This window comes from Vulpes lagopus, chromosome 16 (assembly GCF_018345385.1).
Source record: "Vulpes lagopus strain Blue_001 chromosome 16, ASM1834538v1, whole genome shotgun sequence".
In the NCBI taxonomy this organism is placed as follows: Eukaryota; Metazoa; Chordata; class Mammalia; order Carnivora; family Canidae; genus Vulpes; species Vulpes lagopus.
Genome location: NC_054839.1, coordinates 58,813,329 through 58,829,619, shown reverse-complemented (window position 1 = coordinate 58,829,619; position 16,291 = coordinate 58,813,329). Strand labels below are relative to the sequence as shown.

Below are 16,291 nucleotides of genomic sequence, written 5' to 3'. Positions count from 1 at the left end.
ATCCCTATGACTTTACAATACAAACTCATACCTTAGCTTTCACCCTCCTTCTAGCACATCATTCTCTCACACTCCTGAGCCGCTAAGGCTGCTGCGTAGATACCAGGCATGATCGGCTTGGATGCCTGGCTGGCTGGCAGTTCTTCTCCATCTCACTTGTGTGCAAGATATGGGGCCTCTGCAAGTCCCATTTCATACTTCTCCCAGCTGAGACGTCAATAGGTTTAACCCTACTGCAGGTGTAGATTCTGACCATCCTTGCTCCATCGAAGTAATCCCTTACTTGGTCTAGTTTAGGAGCCGGTGTGTAATCTGAGTAGATCTAGCCAAAAGGCAGCCCAATGACCTTCGTTAGATGCTTTGAGGAGATACCCTGTTTCTTCTCCTGGGTGTAAGGAAGGAAGCATGTAGCCTCAGGCTGCTTGCAATCGGCTTGCTCCCATGCGGGGATTCAGCCATCAGACCAGCCAATACCTGGAGAAGACTCACAGGAGCCCCAGCTGAATGGGGCCTTACTTCTCTCTGGATGTTACAGTTATGTGAGATAATGATTGTTTAAGCCGAGTTGGGTTTTCTGCTGCTCGTGACTAAAATATATCCTGATATACTAAATCATCTCTGATCCCAGGAAGTGACTCCCAACATCCCAAGAGGACCTCCCCTCCCACGGCAGGACTGGGTGGGCCTCCCTCAGCGGCCCAAAGTCTAGCCATTTCCTGCTTTCATTTCTCCTGCCAATGTTCAGTGCCCATTAATGGTGGCCTTTCTTTTCTGTCTCGTTTCTTAAAACAAACAAACAAACAAACAAAACCCACAGAATTGATGCCATTTTTAAAATTTAATTTAAACCTAATTTTTATTTCAGCAATACATATTTACAAATTAGATGGCTAAAAAGTCCTTAAAAGGAGAAGAGAAATCTCCATCTTATTGTCCCACCCCAAACTTTCCAGAGGCCATCCCTGTCCATCCTTTTCACTGTGTCTTCTGGATGGTAGCTCCTGTTGCTCAACAACATTTTGATATAGCTTTTGTCATTCTCTAGCTTTAGTTGTTACGCATTTTCTGTGATGGAAGATGGAGACCTAGATGACTTACACCCCTCCCCCACATACATATCCTCTCATTTCCTAATAGAAATTATATCACAGTATTTTGTTTTTACGTTATTCCACATTATTCACAGGTGAGCCATGTAGTGTACTATGATTACATTTTTGTTCTTAAACAATAGTTTCTTTTTATGAGCATTCAATGAACGCTGTCTCTTTTCCTTTGTTTATTTTTCTATGTATTTTCACTAGTTAATCCCAAGTGCTTCAAAAAAACATATAAATCCCTCCAGTGTGGCAAATCAATTAGTTTCTTGTTTTTCTGCTACCACCAACATCCTATGTTGTTCACTTTTCTCCTGTGTTGGATTCCTTGTTTCCTAGATGTCGTGTTTTTCTCTATCTTGGCTTAATCACTTTTTTGGAGGAGCACATCCTCCAGTTGGTTTCCAATAAAAAGTGCAAAGGTAATAAAAGCGTTGACACCTTTCTTCCTGTCTCTATCAACCCTGTCATTTATTTGTAGGTATTTTCATGTTGTGGCCTTTGTCCACCCCACCCCACCCTCCACTGCCCCCAAAGTGGAGTGGTCATTGTGCACAATTAAGAGTGAGGCTCTAACAGGCTGACTAGATGCTCTCTGAATAGAAGGGATTGGTTGCGGTATGGACTTCCCTGCCAGGTAGATAATAGGGCAGGTGCCAGCTTTTGTGTTGGGAAATCCTCAACAGTCTGTATCTGTTAGTCATTCCCTTGGATTGGGTTGTTTCCCCACAGGAGGACCCTGCAGGCTCCTGTTTTGACAAGATATGAGTCTGACAGCATTCTGACATCTGAGTAAGGGAAGCATCCTGGGGCTCTTGTTTACTACAAAGATGTTCCCTTTCTCCCTAGCTTGAGAACACCACCTCCCTCCCACACCCCACTCTGCCTGAGGTCTATGACTCCAGAGAGAAAATGAGGAGGGGAAGGTGCCTGATGGGGAAAGGGAACTTTTATTCAGAGTTTCAGCCAATCTCCCAGAAGGTTTGCAGGGGGACCAGTGGAGTCAGCACCCAGCTAACACTTCTCCACAGATATCTTTTAAACTCCTACCACCTGTGTGAACTTGAACAAGTTTCTTAATTTCTCCAAGCTTCGGTTTCTTCATCTATAAAGTAGAAACACAAGGCTTCGGTGTAAGGGTTAAATGGAGTTACTGAATATGAAGTGTCTGGCACAGTCTGCCCATCATGGAGAGGCCATGCAATTGTTGGTGGTACAGTGGCCAGGGAGGTAGTAGTTGGCAGTCTCCCTAGCTCTGTTTCAGTGGATGGAAAGGACCCCTTCCCACTATCCAGTTCTTTTCTATACTCCCTCGAAAGGAAAGCCACCCTATTCATGTGCCACCAAAATATTAGTAGAATTGCAGGGGCACAACCACCTTTGCAGCTTATCCTCTACCCCACCCTCTCTCTCAGTGCCCAACCAAATGCTTAGAGCAAGCAACCTCCTCTGTTCTGGCTCCCATCCCAATAGATTAACATGCAGGACTGGGACCTTCAGTGAAGTCAGTCCCAACCCAAATCACAAGAGTAAAATTGACCCTCTCCTTTCTACCATTTGACACATAATCCCTCCACTCTCTAGACAAGGCCCTGGTTCTTCCTCCCACTCTTCCTATTCCTTCTAGCCCCCAGCAAGAGAGAGGCAAAGAGAATCTTCTTGCCTGCAGTGTGCTAGAGCATCGCTCCCAGTGCAACATGAAATTTCTCTTTCTCCCTACTTTTTACCAGCTCTGTCTTGCCCCAGTCCTTCTCTCCACTTTTCTCTCACTGTTCTTGTTTGGGACCTTGACTCTGCTTTGACAAAGGGCAGCCTTCCTCACAAAGTCTTTTCAGTGAATTCTTAGGATGCTTTTTCTGTTCTACTCGAACCTCCATTAGCTTTGTTAACTGGCTATGCATCTTAGCCAGTTAGAAGAGGAGCTGGAGAAGCTGGGGAAGTTGAGGTTATCTTAAAGTTAATTTAGAATACCTGGTGGGACCAAGATCTGGTGCAGAAACTGATGAAAAGAAGCACACAATGTGCTGAGCATCTTTTCCCGGTCTGACATGTGAGGTTGCAAGACTAGTAGAGATTTTGTCTGCTATATTTCTCATTTCGAGTCAATCACTGAAAACACATCTAATGCAATGTTTGAAGTAGGACTTATCAACAAAAGTCATGGTCAGTTAAATGTTAGGAGTGGACCTTTTGTTGGAAACGGTTAAATCCATGGTCATTTGGAGACTATGTGATGAATGAAGGTGGGCACAAGGATGCAAGAAACAGGCTCCACCTGGCAACCCCTTAAATTTGTGTTTCCCTTTTCAACCACATGCAGACAGGAAGGCTGTACTTTGTCTTCTGTGCCTGCCCTTTTCTGAGTATCAACCTCAGTCTGTCCTTAAAATTTTCCCCAGCAAAGTAATAGAGCAAAGGATTGAGGCAGGTATTGGCTGCTGCCAAGGCCAGTGTGACGACTACAGCTTTATGCAGGTCCTCTTTGCATGTATTCACTTTCCACTCCATCAGGTGGAGAGTTCTCAGTATGTGATAGGGCAGGAAACACAAGAGGAAGATGATCAAGGCAATGATGACGGTGATAAGTGCCTTCTTGTGAGAAACCCGCAGCCCTGATTCTGGGACCTCTACTTTTAACAGGGCTCGAATGATCAGCAGGTAACAAATGCTGAGCATGCAGAATGGCAGCAGGAAGCCGATCACCAAGGCAATGTAGTTCATGGTCTTCAGTTTAACAATTTTATTGATATTCAGCTCTAAGCATAATACGGCATCGCCCTTCTGCTCAGAGCCATTGTTCAGAAGTATTACTGAGGAAGCCATGATAAGGATCCATATGATCCCACACAGAATCCAGGCACTCTTGATGCTGGTGACATGGAGAAGCCGGAAGGGGTGAACAGTTGCCAGGAAACGCACGATGCTCAGTACAGTCAGGAAATAAATGCTGCTGTACATGTTGACATACATAGAATAAGACATAATCCTGCAGGCCAGGTCCCCAAATATCCAATTGGAGCCTCTGATGTAATAGTCAGCTCTGAAGGGTAGTGTACTTGTGAACAAGAAATCTGAAATGGCCAGGTTTAGCATGAAAACATTCACAGAAGTGGACTTCTTATAAGATTGCAGGAAAACATATATGGAAAAGCCATTTCCCAAGGTTCCCCAGACAAATATTACCAGGTACACAATGGGGTAAAAATCCTTTTTGAAGTTTTCAATTGTACAGCTCCCATTGCTGTTGCTACTGCCAAAGGTGCCATTGGGTTCCATTTCTGGCGTGGAGGTGAAGGGAGGCAAGGACAGAAGTTTCTTCTCTATGCTGGATTAAAAAGAAACAGACACAAAAAGTTACTCCTCGCTCACTACTTACATCTTTCCAGGTTTTAAGGAAACAGGGAGAAATACTGGCTTATCTTTGCAACTTGAGTCCAAAAATATTAGCAAAGTTTTTACTATATCCTCCATTATATTTCATGATAAATTTCTAGAATGCAAAATAAACATTGATTAAATTCATTGAAACCGAAGCCTCAAACTTGGGAGACATTTGGTCCAGTGCTAGTGTTAATACTACAGTCTACACCTACCAGACAACAGATGTTTTTTTTTTTTTTTAATTTTTTTTTTTATTTATTTATGATAGTCACAGAGAGAGAGAGAGGCAGAGACATAGGCGGAGGGAGAAGCAGGCTCCATGCACCAGGAGCCTGATATGAGATTCGATCCCGGGTCTCCAGGATCGCGCCCTGGGCCAAAGGCAGGCGCCAAACCGCTGCGCCACCCAGGGATCCCGACAACAGATGTCTTATCAGAATATTTGGAAGAAGACAAAAGCACAACATTTTTAAGGGCTAAAACAAATGTCTACCAACCCAAATTTCTATATCTAGCAAAAATACTTTTCAAATATGAAGGAGAAGTCAAGACGTTCTCAGATGATGGAGAACTAAGAGAATTTATTGTCTGCAGACCTACCCTAAATGAATGGCTAAAAGAAGTCCTCTAAACAGAAAGGAATCAATAAAAGAAGGACCCTAGGAACATTAGAAAAGAGGCAGAAAATGAAAAGCAAAAATATGGGTTAAGTACAATAGGATTGTCTTCTCTTTTTGAGTCTAAGTTACATTTGATGATTGAAACAAAAACTCTCACTTTGTCTGATGTGATTCGATATGATGCAGGGGAATTTTTAAAGATAATTTTATTGTAAATGGGGGAGGGTAAAGGGACACAAAGGAGGTAAGGTTTCCACAAATTCACTTGAGTTGGTAAAATGATGATGCCAATAGACTGTGGTAAATGATGTATGTGTAATGTAACACCTGGAGCAACCATTAAAAAGCTATACAAAGAGATATGCTCAAAAACACTAGAGCCAAATCAAAATGGAATTCTGAAAAGTGGTTGAATAACCAACAGAAAGATAAGAAAAAGAAAATAGACAATACAAGCAGAAAAATACAATCAAATGGCAGGCTTATCCCTAACAAACCAATAATTACATTAAATATAAATAGTCTAAATATACCAGTTAAAATACAGATTGGCAGACTGTAATATACATATATAAAATATGCTGTATATAAGAAATTCACTTCAAATAACAGTACTGGCAGGTTGAAAGCAAGAGGATGAAAAATATTTATGTCGTGGAAATGTAAATCAAAGAAAATCAGGAGTAGCTCTCAATATCAGATAAAGTAAACTTCAGAACAAAGAGCAATATGAGAGAGGGACATTATATAATGATAAAAGAGTCTATCTATCAAAAAGACACACCAGTTCTAAATGCACCAAACAACAGAGTTGCAAACTATATGAAGGAAAAACTGATAGAATCAGGAGGAGAAATATACAAGTCCATGGTTACAGTTGGTAATTTCAAAATCCTGTCTCAATAACTGATAGAACAAATAGACAAAAACTCCACGAGAATTGGATAAACTCAAGTACAACATCAACCAATGGGACCAACTGACTTACCTTTCACAAAAATTAACTAAAATGGATCATAGACTAAATGTAAAACTATAACGTTTTTAGGAAAATAAAAACCCAGGAGAAAGTCTCTGGGATTTAAGACTAGGCAGAGAGTTCTTGGACTTGACATCAAAAACGTGATCCATGAAATGAAAAATTGATAAATTGGACTTCATCAAGATAAAACAACTTTTTCCTCTGCAAGAGGTTCTGTTGGGAGGTTGAGAAGACAAAATATGGGCTAGGAGAAAGTATTTGCAAACCACAGATTTGACAAAGGACTAGTGTCTAGAATACATAAAGAACTCTCGAAACTCAGCAGTAAAAATAAATAAATAAAACCCAACCAAACAAAACCAAACAATCCAATTAGAAAACAGGCAAAAGACACGAAGAGATATTTCAGGCGTGTGGGTAAAATACAAGCACAAGCACATACAAAATAGTTCAATAGCACCAGCCACTAAGGAAATGCAAACTATAACTAAGTGGGATAGATTTACACGCCTACTAGAATGGCTAAAATAAAAAATAGTGACAACATCAAGACATTCTAGTTACCCGTCAGACTTGTAAATCTGGTAAATAGTAACCGTTGCTTCCTACCCTTCTAACACCCATTCTATCACCTATCGTCTTGAGTGTTGTTTTTCTTTAGGAGGAAAAGTCCGTAAGGAAAAGACAAGGGGAGGCCGGTAAGTCCGTCCTCCAACCGCCCGGGGACTGAGTGTTCGGAGGTACTGGCATTCTTGAGACAAACTCTGGATAAACTTTGTGTAAAGTCATCATTCCAAATATTGGAATGACTTCCTCTGTCATATCTTTGTGATCCCGAGGTCTGCTTTGTTTAGTTTTTCCAGACCTAATTTGAGGCAGGTGACCTTTGCCCAAATTTCAGAGATGGAAGGACAAACAAGCTCCGGCCTTACAGCACCCCAGCGCTCGTGGGGTCCATCCAACTTCGAACTGTGCCTCTCCCAGGGCCACGAGGTGTCTTTCAGCTTTCCTCACTGTAGAGCGCCCATGCCACTGGCACAATTTCACCAGGGACCATGTGGAATTGCAGTGGCCACTTTGGGGAACTTGTGACATGAACAAGGTTGTTGGCTTGAGAGGCAGAGGACATTGTATAAAATATTCTTTTTGTTGAATGTTGGTGATACCCCCTCCTTTCCTTCCATCCTTTGGGGATTAAAAAGTGCTAGCTCTTTTATCGGGTATTGACAAAATTGACAAGGCCTTAAACCAATTTTAAGGTCAATCCTTTTCAGGTATATATTCAAAATCTGTTTTTCTAGATATAAATGTTTTTCAGGTACATGTTCACAATGTTTTTCTAGATATAAATATTTTTCTTCCTTTTCTTTTCGGAGGGAATATAATTGTCCTTTCTTAGTGTTGAAGTCATATTCATCTAAAGCAGTCTCCTCCTTCTTTTTTTTCTTCTCTCAATCTCTCTTTCTTTTTCCCTCTCTTGGAAAATGAATGATTACCTGCTCAAAAGAGTCCTTCACTTTTTATGTGCACATTCTAGGAATCTACAGTCCAGATAAACAGGCAAATGTCTGAAATAAAGGAAGACAGAGTTATTAAGATGTATTTCATTTTGTGGATTTACGTAATAGCTTTTATTATTACAGTTGTAAGAAAAAAGAAAGGGCATTGTTTTCAAGTTAAAAGAAGATACCATTTTTGGCATGATTCAGAGTCTCCAAAAAATTAATTTAATAAATTAATAATTTAATAAATTTAATGTCAGCATAATATTTTGGTATGAACAAGGCAGGGGTTAAATTTCATTTGATTAAACTGAATTTCCTGCATGGGTTTTACAAATATTTTTTGGGGGGGGATGTTTACAAATTAAACAATATTCCACTACTCCATAACTTGTTTAAGGTTTTAAAATATACATATAAAATTGCATTTAACTAAAATGAGTGATAACAATGAATGCCTTTTTAAAAGTTTAATTTTATGACATTCTTACTTGGGACAAATCATAAGAATTTAATGTTTTAACTAAAATTTAAATTTCCTAATTCTTAACTAACTTAAAGACCTTAGACAAATAGTTAATAATCTTTGGATGCTTAAATGATTTCTGAATAAGGAAGAGATACAAAACAGTGGTTATTCAATATAAGGAATTGAATAAATACAATTTTTTACTTTATTTTTTACAAGGGTAATAGATGAATAAAATATGCTTTTGAAGTATACTTTTTAATTATACTTTAAAATGATTTACAGTGTATGACAAATACTAGTAGACAGATAAATATCTAAATTCTTCTTTATTTTCTCCCCTCTAACTGTTCTTATGCTTGATAAAAAGGCGATTAGTTTGGTCAAAGATGATAATTAATATAGACAGTTAATACAGAGAAATACAAATATGCATACAAGATAATGAACATGATTTTCTCACTGTTTATTCAGAGAATAATTTAATACACACATTGTTTTATTTAATAGATTTAATTTTAAAACTATAGTTCAGTACTTTAAATTCATTACTTTTTAGTTTATTTATATATTAGTGAATGTCTAAATGCATATGTATTAGGGCATATTAATAAATCTTTTACTATAGATTATTAAACATGGATAATGTACAAAAAGAGTAAAATTAGAATTAGAGTCTTTTTAACATAAAATAATTAGGTTATTTTTTACTCAGGAGTAAAGATATCGTTTTGTCAATAGAATACTCTGTTCAAATTGAACACCAATAAAAAATAAATTAAAAAAAAGCATATTCTGTTTAATTTCAGTGCTTTTGACATACTTTTAAATCCTTTTTAAAAAGCTTCCTTGCATTCAAAATAAAGTTTCTAATAACCTTTGTTAATTGCTGAGTGCTTTTACAATGTTGCCTATAATTATTTCTTGATTCTAGATACTTATGAGTTATATCTTGTCTCCTTAAACAACTATTCCTGATTCTTTCCTCCCCAAATTCAGGTCCCCAAATTAAATATAAGGTTATCAATACATCTTTTGTGCCTAAACCATCTTGGGGTTTTACTACAATGGCCAAGGGGTAACACAAGCTTTGTTCCTTCATCCTACGAAAGGAAGGAAAAATGGGAATAATTAGATTTCGAAAAATCCTTTGAATTTTAATGAATCTAAAACCAGTATGAGGGTGTTTTTGTTTACCGAACAAGTAGTAAAAAAGCTGATAAATGAGTCCCCCAAAGTTGATTATACTTAGGTAAAATGTGCTAATATAAATATCTTTCAAGGATTCCATACTTTTTAGGTTTAAAAGAAGCATGTTCATGTTTAAATGCAAAGATTCCTGTAACTGATAGGAATAAAAAGATTTCTTTCCCGCAGGGTTCTAGGTTTACAAACCCTTTCTCTGGTGTGGTCATAACAACTGAACAAGCACTAGACTTTCTGACTCAGTTACATGGGAATCATCAGAGACCAACTTCTGATTTCACTCTTTCAGTAGACCCGGTAGCCACAGTATAACCGTCTTGTGTAGAGCGGTAACAGCTCCGAGCAAGGCTGACAGAAGCCTTAAGTCAACTTAGTCAACGTGGTTCTATGTTCTCCACTAAATAGTCTCCCTGTTAGGGGCACCTGGCTGGCTCAGTAGGTGGGGCATGGGACCCCTGAACTCCTGAGTTCAAGCCCCACGTTGGGTGGAGGGACTGCTTAAAATAAATAGCTTTCCTATTGTGCAGACTTTCCTATTGATAGAAATGACTTGGGACTTTTCCGCCAATCACATAAGCTCCTATACAATTTTGTTGGTTTCCCTTAAAACATCCGTTGCTGTAACATTAAACCAAGCTACCCTCCTTTCCTCATCTGTCAAAAAAAAAAGAAAGAAAGAAAGAAAGAAAGAAAGAAAGAAAGAAAGAAAGAAAGAAAGAGAAAGAAAGAAAGAAAGAAAGAAAGAAAGAAAGAAAGAAAGAAAGAAAGAGAAAAAGAAAAAGAAGGCCATGATTGGTTATCTTAGTGATGGAGGTGTCCATACCTTGCATGGGCCTTCTAGATTCTCCTTTGGATATCCCTGATTTAATTCTCTTGATTGGTTGGTTCATACTTAGAAAAACCTAAAATCGCCAAGCAGACTATGCTATCGCTGACTTGAATTTACCCTTGAAATATAAGCTTTACTCTATATAAATAAATAAAATTAATTCAGACGACAAAGTTAATTGCCTTTCCCCGGACTTGCTGACAAAAGGATGAAAGAACAAATATTTGTGCGTGGAATATGATTTTGGATTCATCCCTGAATTCAAAACACCTTAGAAATAGAGATAGCCTGACACTGTAAGACTCTCTATAAAGTAAATAATGAATCAAAGAACCTTGAGACATTTTGCTGTTACCCAAAGAAACGGCCGTAATAAAAGTAGAGTTTAGCCAGGCTCCTTCATGACACTACCTACAGTAGCAGAGATAAACTGGCAATGGTATTAAAACAACACTGGAAGGGTCATTTGAAGGTATTGCTAAGGCTGTTCCCACGCTTGCCCTACCTGCCATCAGCACGATTCTAGCAGTCTGTAAGGGCAGAACATGGACAACCACAACCCCAAGGCTCCTTTGAAGATCTCCAGGTCTATGAATGTGTTCTGGTCATTGTTTCTACTCGGAGTGTTTTAAGGCTTTTCTTTGCTACAGAGCCCTGGCCATACGGCAGGGGAAAAAGAATTGCTTAATTTGGAAATCCCCACTTTTCTCTTCTGTAAGAGACACACCTTTCACTGATTCGGTCATCAAAGAACTGTAAAGCTTTACCTTTTATTTAGAAACATCACTGTCCTTATCCACAAACAACAGGGAAAGTAACAAGAACTAATGGAACCCTAACACCCTCAAACTTCTAAGGATTGAAGTATTTCCATTGGCCTTGATTTCAGGCAATGAGATCAATCTCCCCCCCTAGAACCCACAAATCATCTCCTCCTGAGTACGTAACAAGCTGCCTTGTGCGTTTGGGAATTACTTCCAATCCCTGATCCTATCTTATTGTGATCTAATGTGATGACTACAGGAAAGTCGTATTTCCAAAATATTCTCCAAAGCAGACTTTGTGTGGTCTTCTGGAAAAGACGTCAGGAAAAAACATCTCTTGACCCTAGGCGGAGAGGACCTTATTGCTGTCTTTAACAACTGACAGTGCATGAACACTCCAATACTTTAATTTTTGGACTCATGTCTCCCAACAAAAAAAGATACATGAACTCCCTCACAGCTACTGGAAGCCCATTTCTTGAAAGACTTCAAACTGAAGATTTTTAGAAATTCTCCAGAAGCTGTGGATTTACAGAAGGCGAGATTATTGACTCCCGAAGCAGACAGCTTTCACACAAGCCAGAACAAAATTAGTTTTCTGATTCTTTAGCACTTTCTTCTTTCCCTTTACTACTCATTTTGTTCATTACCGTAATTTTACCCTATTAGCTGATATGATCTCTCTTATCTTCATCCTGTGACCCATTACCGTCTCTGCCACTTAAGAGAAAACAAAATTCTCTATGTTGTTTTTTTCTTTTCTTTCTTTTCTTTTCTTTTCTTTTTCTTCCTTTTTTTTTTTTTTTTTTTAAGTAGGCTCCACACCCAGCATGGAGCCCAGTGTGGGGCTAGAACTCACAACACTGAGACCAAGATCTGAGCTGAGATCAAGTCAGATACTTAACTGACTGAGCCACCCAGGCTCCCCTCTGGGTTGTTTTTTTCTTAGATCATAGCTACTTTCCTGAATTTAACTGCTCACTGACACAATTCAGTAGCTAAGAACAAGCACACCAAAAAACAAATAAATAAAAAATCACTTTAAGATGTAAATTTTCTCCTATATATCCCTTCTGATATTTAAGTTTCCCTCACATAATTAACTCCAATTTCAGTCTTATAAAAATTGTACGTTGCCCCATGTCAACAGAATGCTTCTGTTGAAGTCCTTACAACCTTATCAGCAAAACCTAACACTTTGGGAGTGGGAACAGAGATTTCTATCCAACCTGGATAAAAATCATTACCTTATTTTCTTCCACAACCTTCCAGCCTGCTTTGCAGGACCTATTTGACTCCACCCAAGAAATCTATCCGCTTCAAGGGACTCTCCACCACAGATGCTCAAATAAAGAAAAAAGCTCATTCCTGTTGTGATAAATGATTCTTGAATTCCAAGTACCACTAGTCTACTTCTTTTGTGGACATCGGGCTTACATCCACCTGCCACACACTAACGTATCCTGTGTATTCAACAAGACCATCATTAGAGGATGTCAGATGTTTAAAATTATCACTCCCAGCAGGAATCATGTTTCCCTAAAAAAGAATACAGACAGAGACATCTGAAAGAGTCAGGCACAGGCTGATTGAAAGAACTCTCAGGAGAGATAACCGACCCTCTGGCACGCACACTGTGCAAGCAACAACTACCAGAGTGGGAATAATGCAACTGGAAAATATCACTCATAACTTGTCTCCGGCCCTCGGAAGAGTCTCACTTATTTAAGGTGTACAGCTTCTGTTCTGGAAGCTGACAAGGCTCTCTCCTTGATCAAACTCCAGGCAGGCTCCTCTGAGTCCTCTTCTTGACTAGGCTTCCACCTTGGCCTACAAAGACTTGAATGAAGGCCTAACAGTTATTTAACAGCTCAGGGCCACATCTGTAGGATGCCATAACCTCCTCTTCTTATAGAGCCTGAAACAACTCGAGGCTACTGGAAGAATTTACTGTTCGTTCTAGCCAACACCTGAGGGTAGGGCTCCTGTCTCCCAGCCTCTGTGGAAGGGTAAGATCCTAAGCTTTAAAAGTGTCAGCAAACTCAGATGCAATTCACATGGGCCAACCTCCCTTTTCATTTTTTAATCATTTTTCACTTCCCTGACACTGCTGAGCTCCTGTTTACCTGCCCACCCCACCCATTCCTTCCTTCTTCCCTAAAAATACCCACTCACCTCTGTAAAAATTGAAGTTGAGTTCAGTTCATGCTGGACTCTTTTCTCTACTGCAACAGTATATTACTCATTAAAATCTGTCCTTCCTTTAACTAGTGCCTGGCTTTGTTTATCTTTGACAGAGCCCAGGTTTAGAAAATTTTATACTAAAGTAAACACTTTTTACTGCACCTGAATAAATATTACATAACAGCTTCTGACTGGAGGTATGGGTGAAGGGAAGCTTCCTGGATGTTTAGAAAGAACAGGAGGATTTGGGGGACATGTTTCCATAATCTGAGTATGATAGAATGGGTCCTTGTTTTTCAGGGTCTGCTATAAGAACTAATAAACATTTTTGTTCCTGCGAAGTCCTGTTTCCTTGATTCTTACCCCCAAATCATCTAATGCAAGCATCCTCTTTCTGAGATATCCCATTTTCCCTTCGTGCGCATTCCCCCTTGACATGACAAGTCAATAGACCCAACTTTGTTCAACTACTGGTATAGTCTCAACGGCCTTCGGCTAGAAGACAGTGACTCCGAGAATCCGCATAATGATCTAAAGAATAAATCGATATGGTAAAACAGTTAAATGAACCTACCCAAAGAGATGGTTTGTAAATATATTTCTGATGCAGCAAGGATGTTTTTCAATTCTCCTTCAGGCACTTATGTGAAGGTGTAACTCAGAAAACATGGTTGACACGTAAATAATGTCAAAGAAAGAAAAGCTTTTTTTCTTTAATTCAGCACTTCCCAAAGGATCTTCCATGAAATATGAATTCCATAAGATGCTCTGTAAAAGACAAGGCTTCCATGTTTCAATCAGCTTGAGAAACACTGCAAGCTCTAGTGTTCCTCTCTTGGAGATTCGTAATGCACGTTAAAGGCTCTCTGAGGGTCCTGCAGGAAGATAGAACCAAAAAAAAAGAAAGAAAGAAAGAAAGAAAAAAAAAAGGCTGATTTATACACAGCATCCTTCCTTTTTTTTTGATCCTGAAAACTTTTGTGCACATTAACACATTCTGAGAACTAATGTTCTACACAATCTTACTTGGGAAATGTTGATGTTATTATATAATTTTCCTGGAACAAGGTTTGGATAGAACAAAAAGAGAACTCCCACCTAATGGGCCAGTTCGACTAGCAAGTGTTCTAGTGTTTGAGCCAGAGAGTTCTAAACACTCACTTTTGGGTAAATTAGCATTTCTGAGCATCCATTACTTCATTTGTAAAATGGAGATTGTATTCATTTCCTGGGGCTGCCTTAACAAAGTTAAGAACTAGAGCCTTAAACAACAAACATCTATTCTCTCATGGTTCTGGAGGTTAGAAGTCTGAAATCTGGGTATCAGTAGGGCCAGGCTCTCTTAGAAGCCTCCAGGGATTAATTCTTCCTTCCTTTTCTAGCTTCTAGTGGTTACCCGTGATCTTTGGCATTCCTTGGCTTGTGGATGCCTTACTCCAACCTCTTAACTGTCCCATGGTATTTTCTTTTGTGTCTTCACATCATCTTCCTACTACATATCCTGTGTTGCTGTGTCTTCTCCTCTTCTTACAAGAACACAAGTTATTCTGGTTAGGGCCCTTCTTCATCCAGTATGACCTCATCTCAACTAATTATATCTACAAAGATCCTGTTTCCAAATAAGGTCTTATTTACAAATATCTGGGATTAGGACTTGGACATATCGTTTTGGGGGACATAATTCAACCCACAACAAGGATATTATATAACATTGATTTCACGGGGTTGTTGTAAGCGTTAAATGAGGAAGAGAGCGAGAAAGCATGCTTCGCACAGTCCTTGGCAGTGGGTAAACGCTCCCCAGCTGTTCCACCCTCATGAATGAATGCAGGAATGACTTAGCTCCAACATCTGTCATCCCACTGACCATGAGGATGAGTTGATGACCTCAGTTCTCATGTTCATATGAAGTGTAACAAGTAGACTCCTCTTCGTGTTTGCTAGAAAAGCGTACTGTACAGAAATACTGATAACTCTTGGATTATTTTGACATGCTTATGATGAAAATCTCTCAAGACCATTTCCACTACTTTCTTTCGGTCTATTCCTACCAGGCAATCTTCTAATAACTCATCTGCTTCATCAGGCCTCTCTGGGAAGGTGGGCTTTGAATTGTGAACTGGAAGATTACAATAAAGGGAAAGTAGAATCTCCCATTAATATGTGTTCAAACCAGAATAACCAGAATTCTGGGTTAAAAATTATTTCCCTATGAGTTTACTTGTGTAAACTGATTTCTTTAGGCCTAGGAATAGACTGACAAGATGAGAGTTCTCAAATGCAGAGCTGAGGGCCACCTCTTTCTGAGAGGACTATAGGGCCTTAGTTCTGATTGTATGAATAGTGGCTTTTGATCTGTCTTCACAAGTCTTGGGTTTCTTGCTTGGATTATAGGGAGAATGGTGAGGCCATTAGCTGGGATCAGGAGCACACACTCTAGAGCTCAGGAGACAGGTCAAGGCTACAGATACAGTTCAGAAAGATCATCATACAGAGGCTAAAAGTCTGTAGGCCTAACTTGGGAAAAGGAATACAGAAAAACAAGGAAATTGGAGATAGCGTGTTAACTCGATCTTATAGAGAATTAAAATTTCTACTGGTTGGCAGGGCTAGGGTAGAAGGACAAAGAGATGAGGCATGAGAAATAAGACAGGTATGTGACCAGCCAGAGGAATTCTCGTGGGTTTCATTACAAATGGCCTTTTTTTTTTTTTTTTTTGGATGGAGTCCTATCCGTATGGCCATATAGAACCTACTGTAGTCTTAAGGACCCTGACTTTAGAGCCAGGATTCTGATAGAATCTTAGGGAAAGCTCATATCTAAGGCCAGGAAAGAATCTGGAAAAACTAGAAATGGATCTAAAAGCAATCAAGTCCTTAGACTTTTTGGCCATGAAGACCACTTTTCCCATCTCGAGACCAACAGGGCTTGTGCATTGCGATGAGAAGGGCAGCCGGGGAAAGTTGGGAAGCAGCCTGCGCTCTGCCCTAGGGTGTGGCAAGCCTTCAGGGACACCAGCAGCTATAGATGCTGAGGAAAATCCCTTATCATAGGCAGGCATGGAGTCCAGCAGGTACAACCACAGATAAGAAGTCACCAGAAAAGTTGGTAACAGGTGTTCCACTAGAGAGGGGTGTAGTGGGGATAAAAAATGGACCTTAGAGCAGGGATTCCTTGAGCAACTGGGGAGCAAGGCAGGACTCATGGGGAAGTCCATCTGAAAGCTGCAAGACCATTTATAGTTAGGTCACCGTGG

The 16,291-nt window shown here is 39.5% G+C and overlaps 1 protein-coding gene across 5 annotated transcripts in view; it reads right to left on the bottom strand.

The window, feature by feature from the left end:
* Positions 1 to 832: 832 nt before the first annotated feature.
* CYSLTR2 (cysteinyl leukotriene receptor 2) overlaps positions 833 to 16,291 on the bottom strand; it is a 29,698-nt gene continuing 14,239 nt past the window's right edge. The window contains exons 2-4 of one of the 5 annotated variants that reach the window (XM_041731351.1): positions 13,609 to 13,909; positions 7,577 to 7,648; positions 833 to 4,422 (exon numbers count right to left, since the gene is read on the bottom strand). In XM_041731351.1, the coding sequence (XP_041587285.1) occupies positions 3,384 to 4,373 (990 nt within the window). In that variant the 5' untranslated portion in view covers positions 4,374 to 4,422; positions 7,577 to 7,648; positions 13,609 to 13,909 and the 3' untranslated portion in view covers positions 833 to 3,383. Of the gene's footprint in view, positions 4,423 to 7,576; positions 7,649 to 13,025; positions 13,508 to 13,608; positions 13,910 to 16,291 lie in introns of those variants that run through there. The other 4 variants (XM_041731353.1, XM_041731352.1, XM_041731354.1 and 1 more) reach the window with 4 other exon arrangements.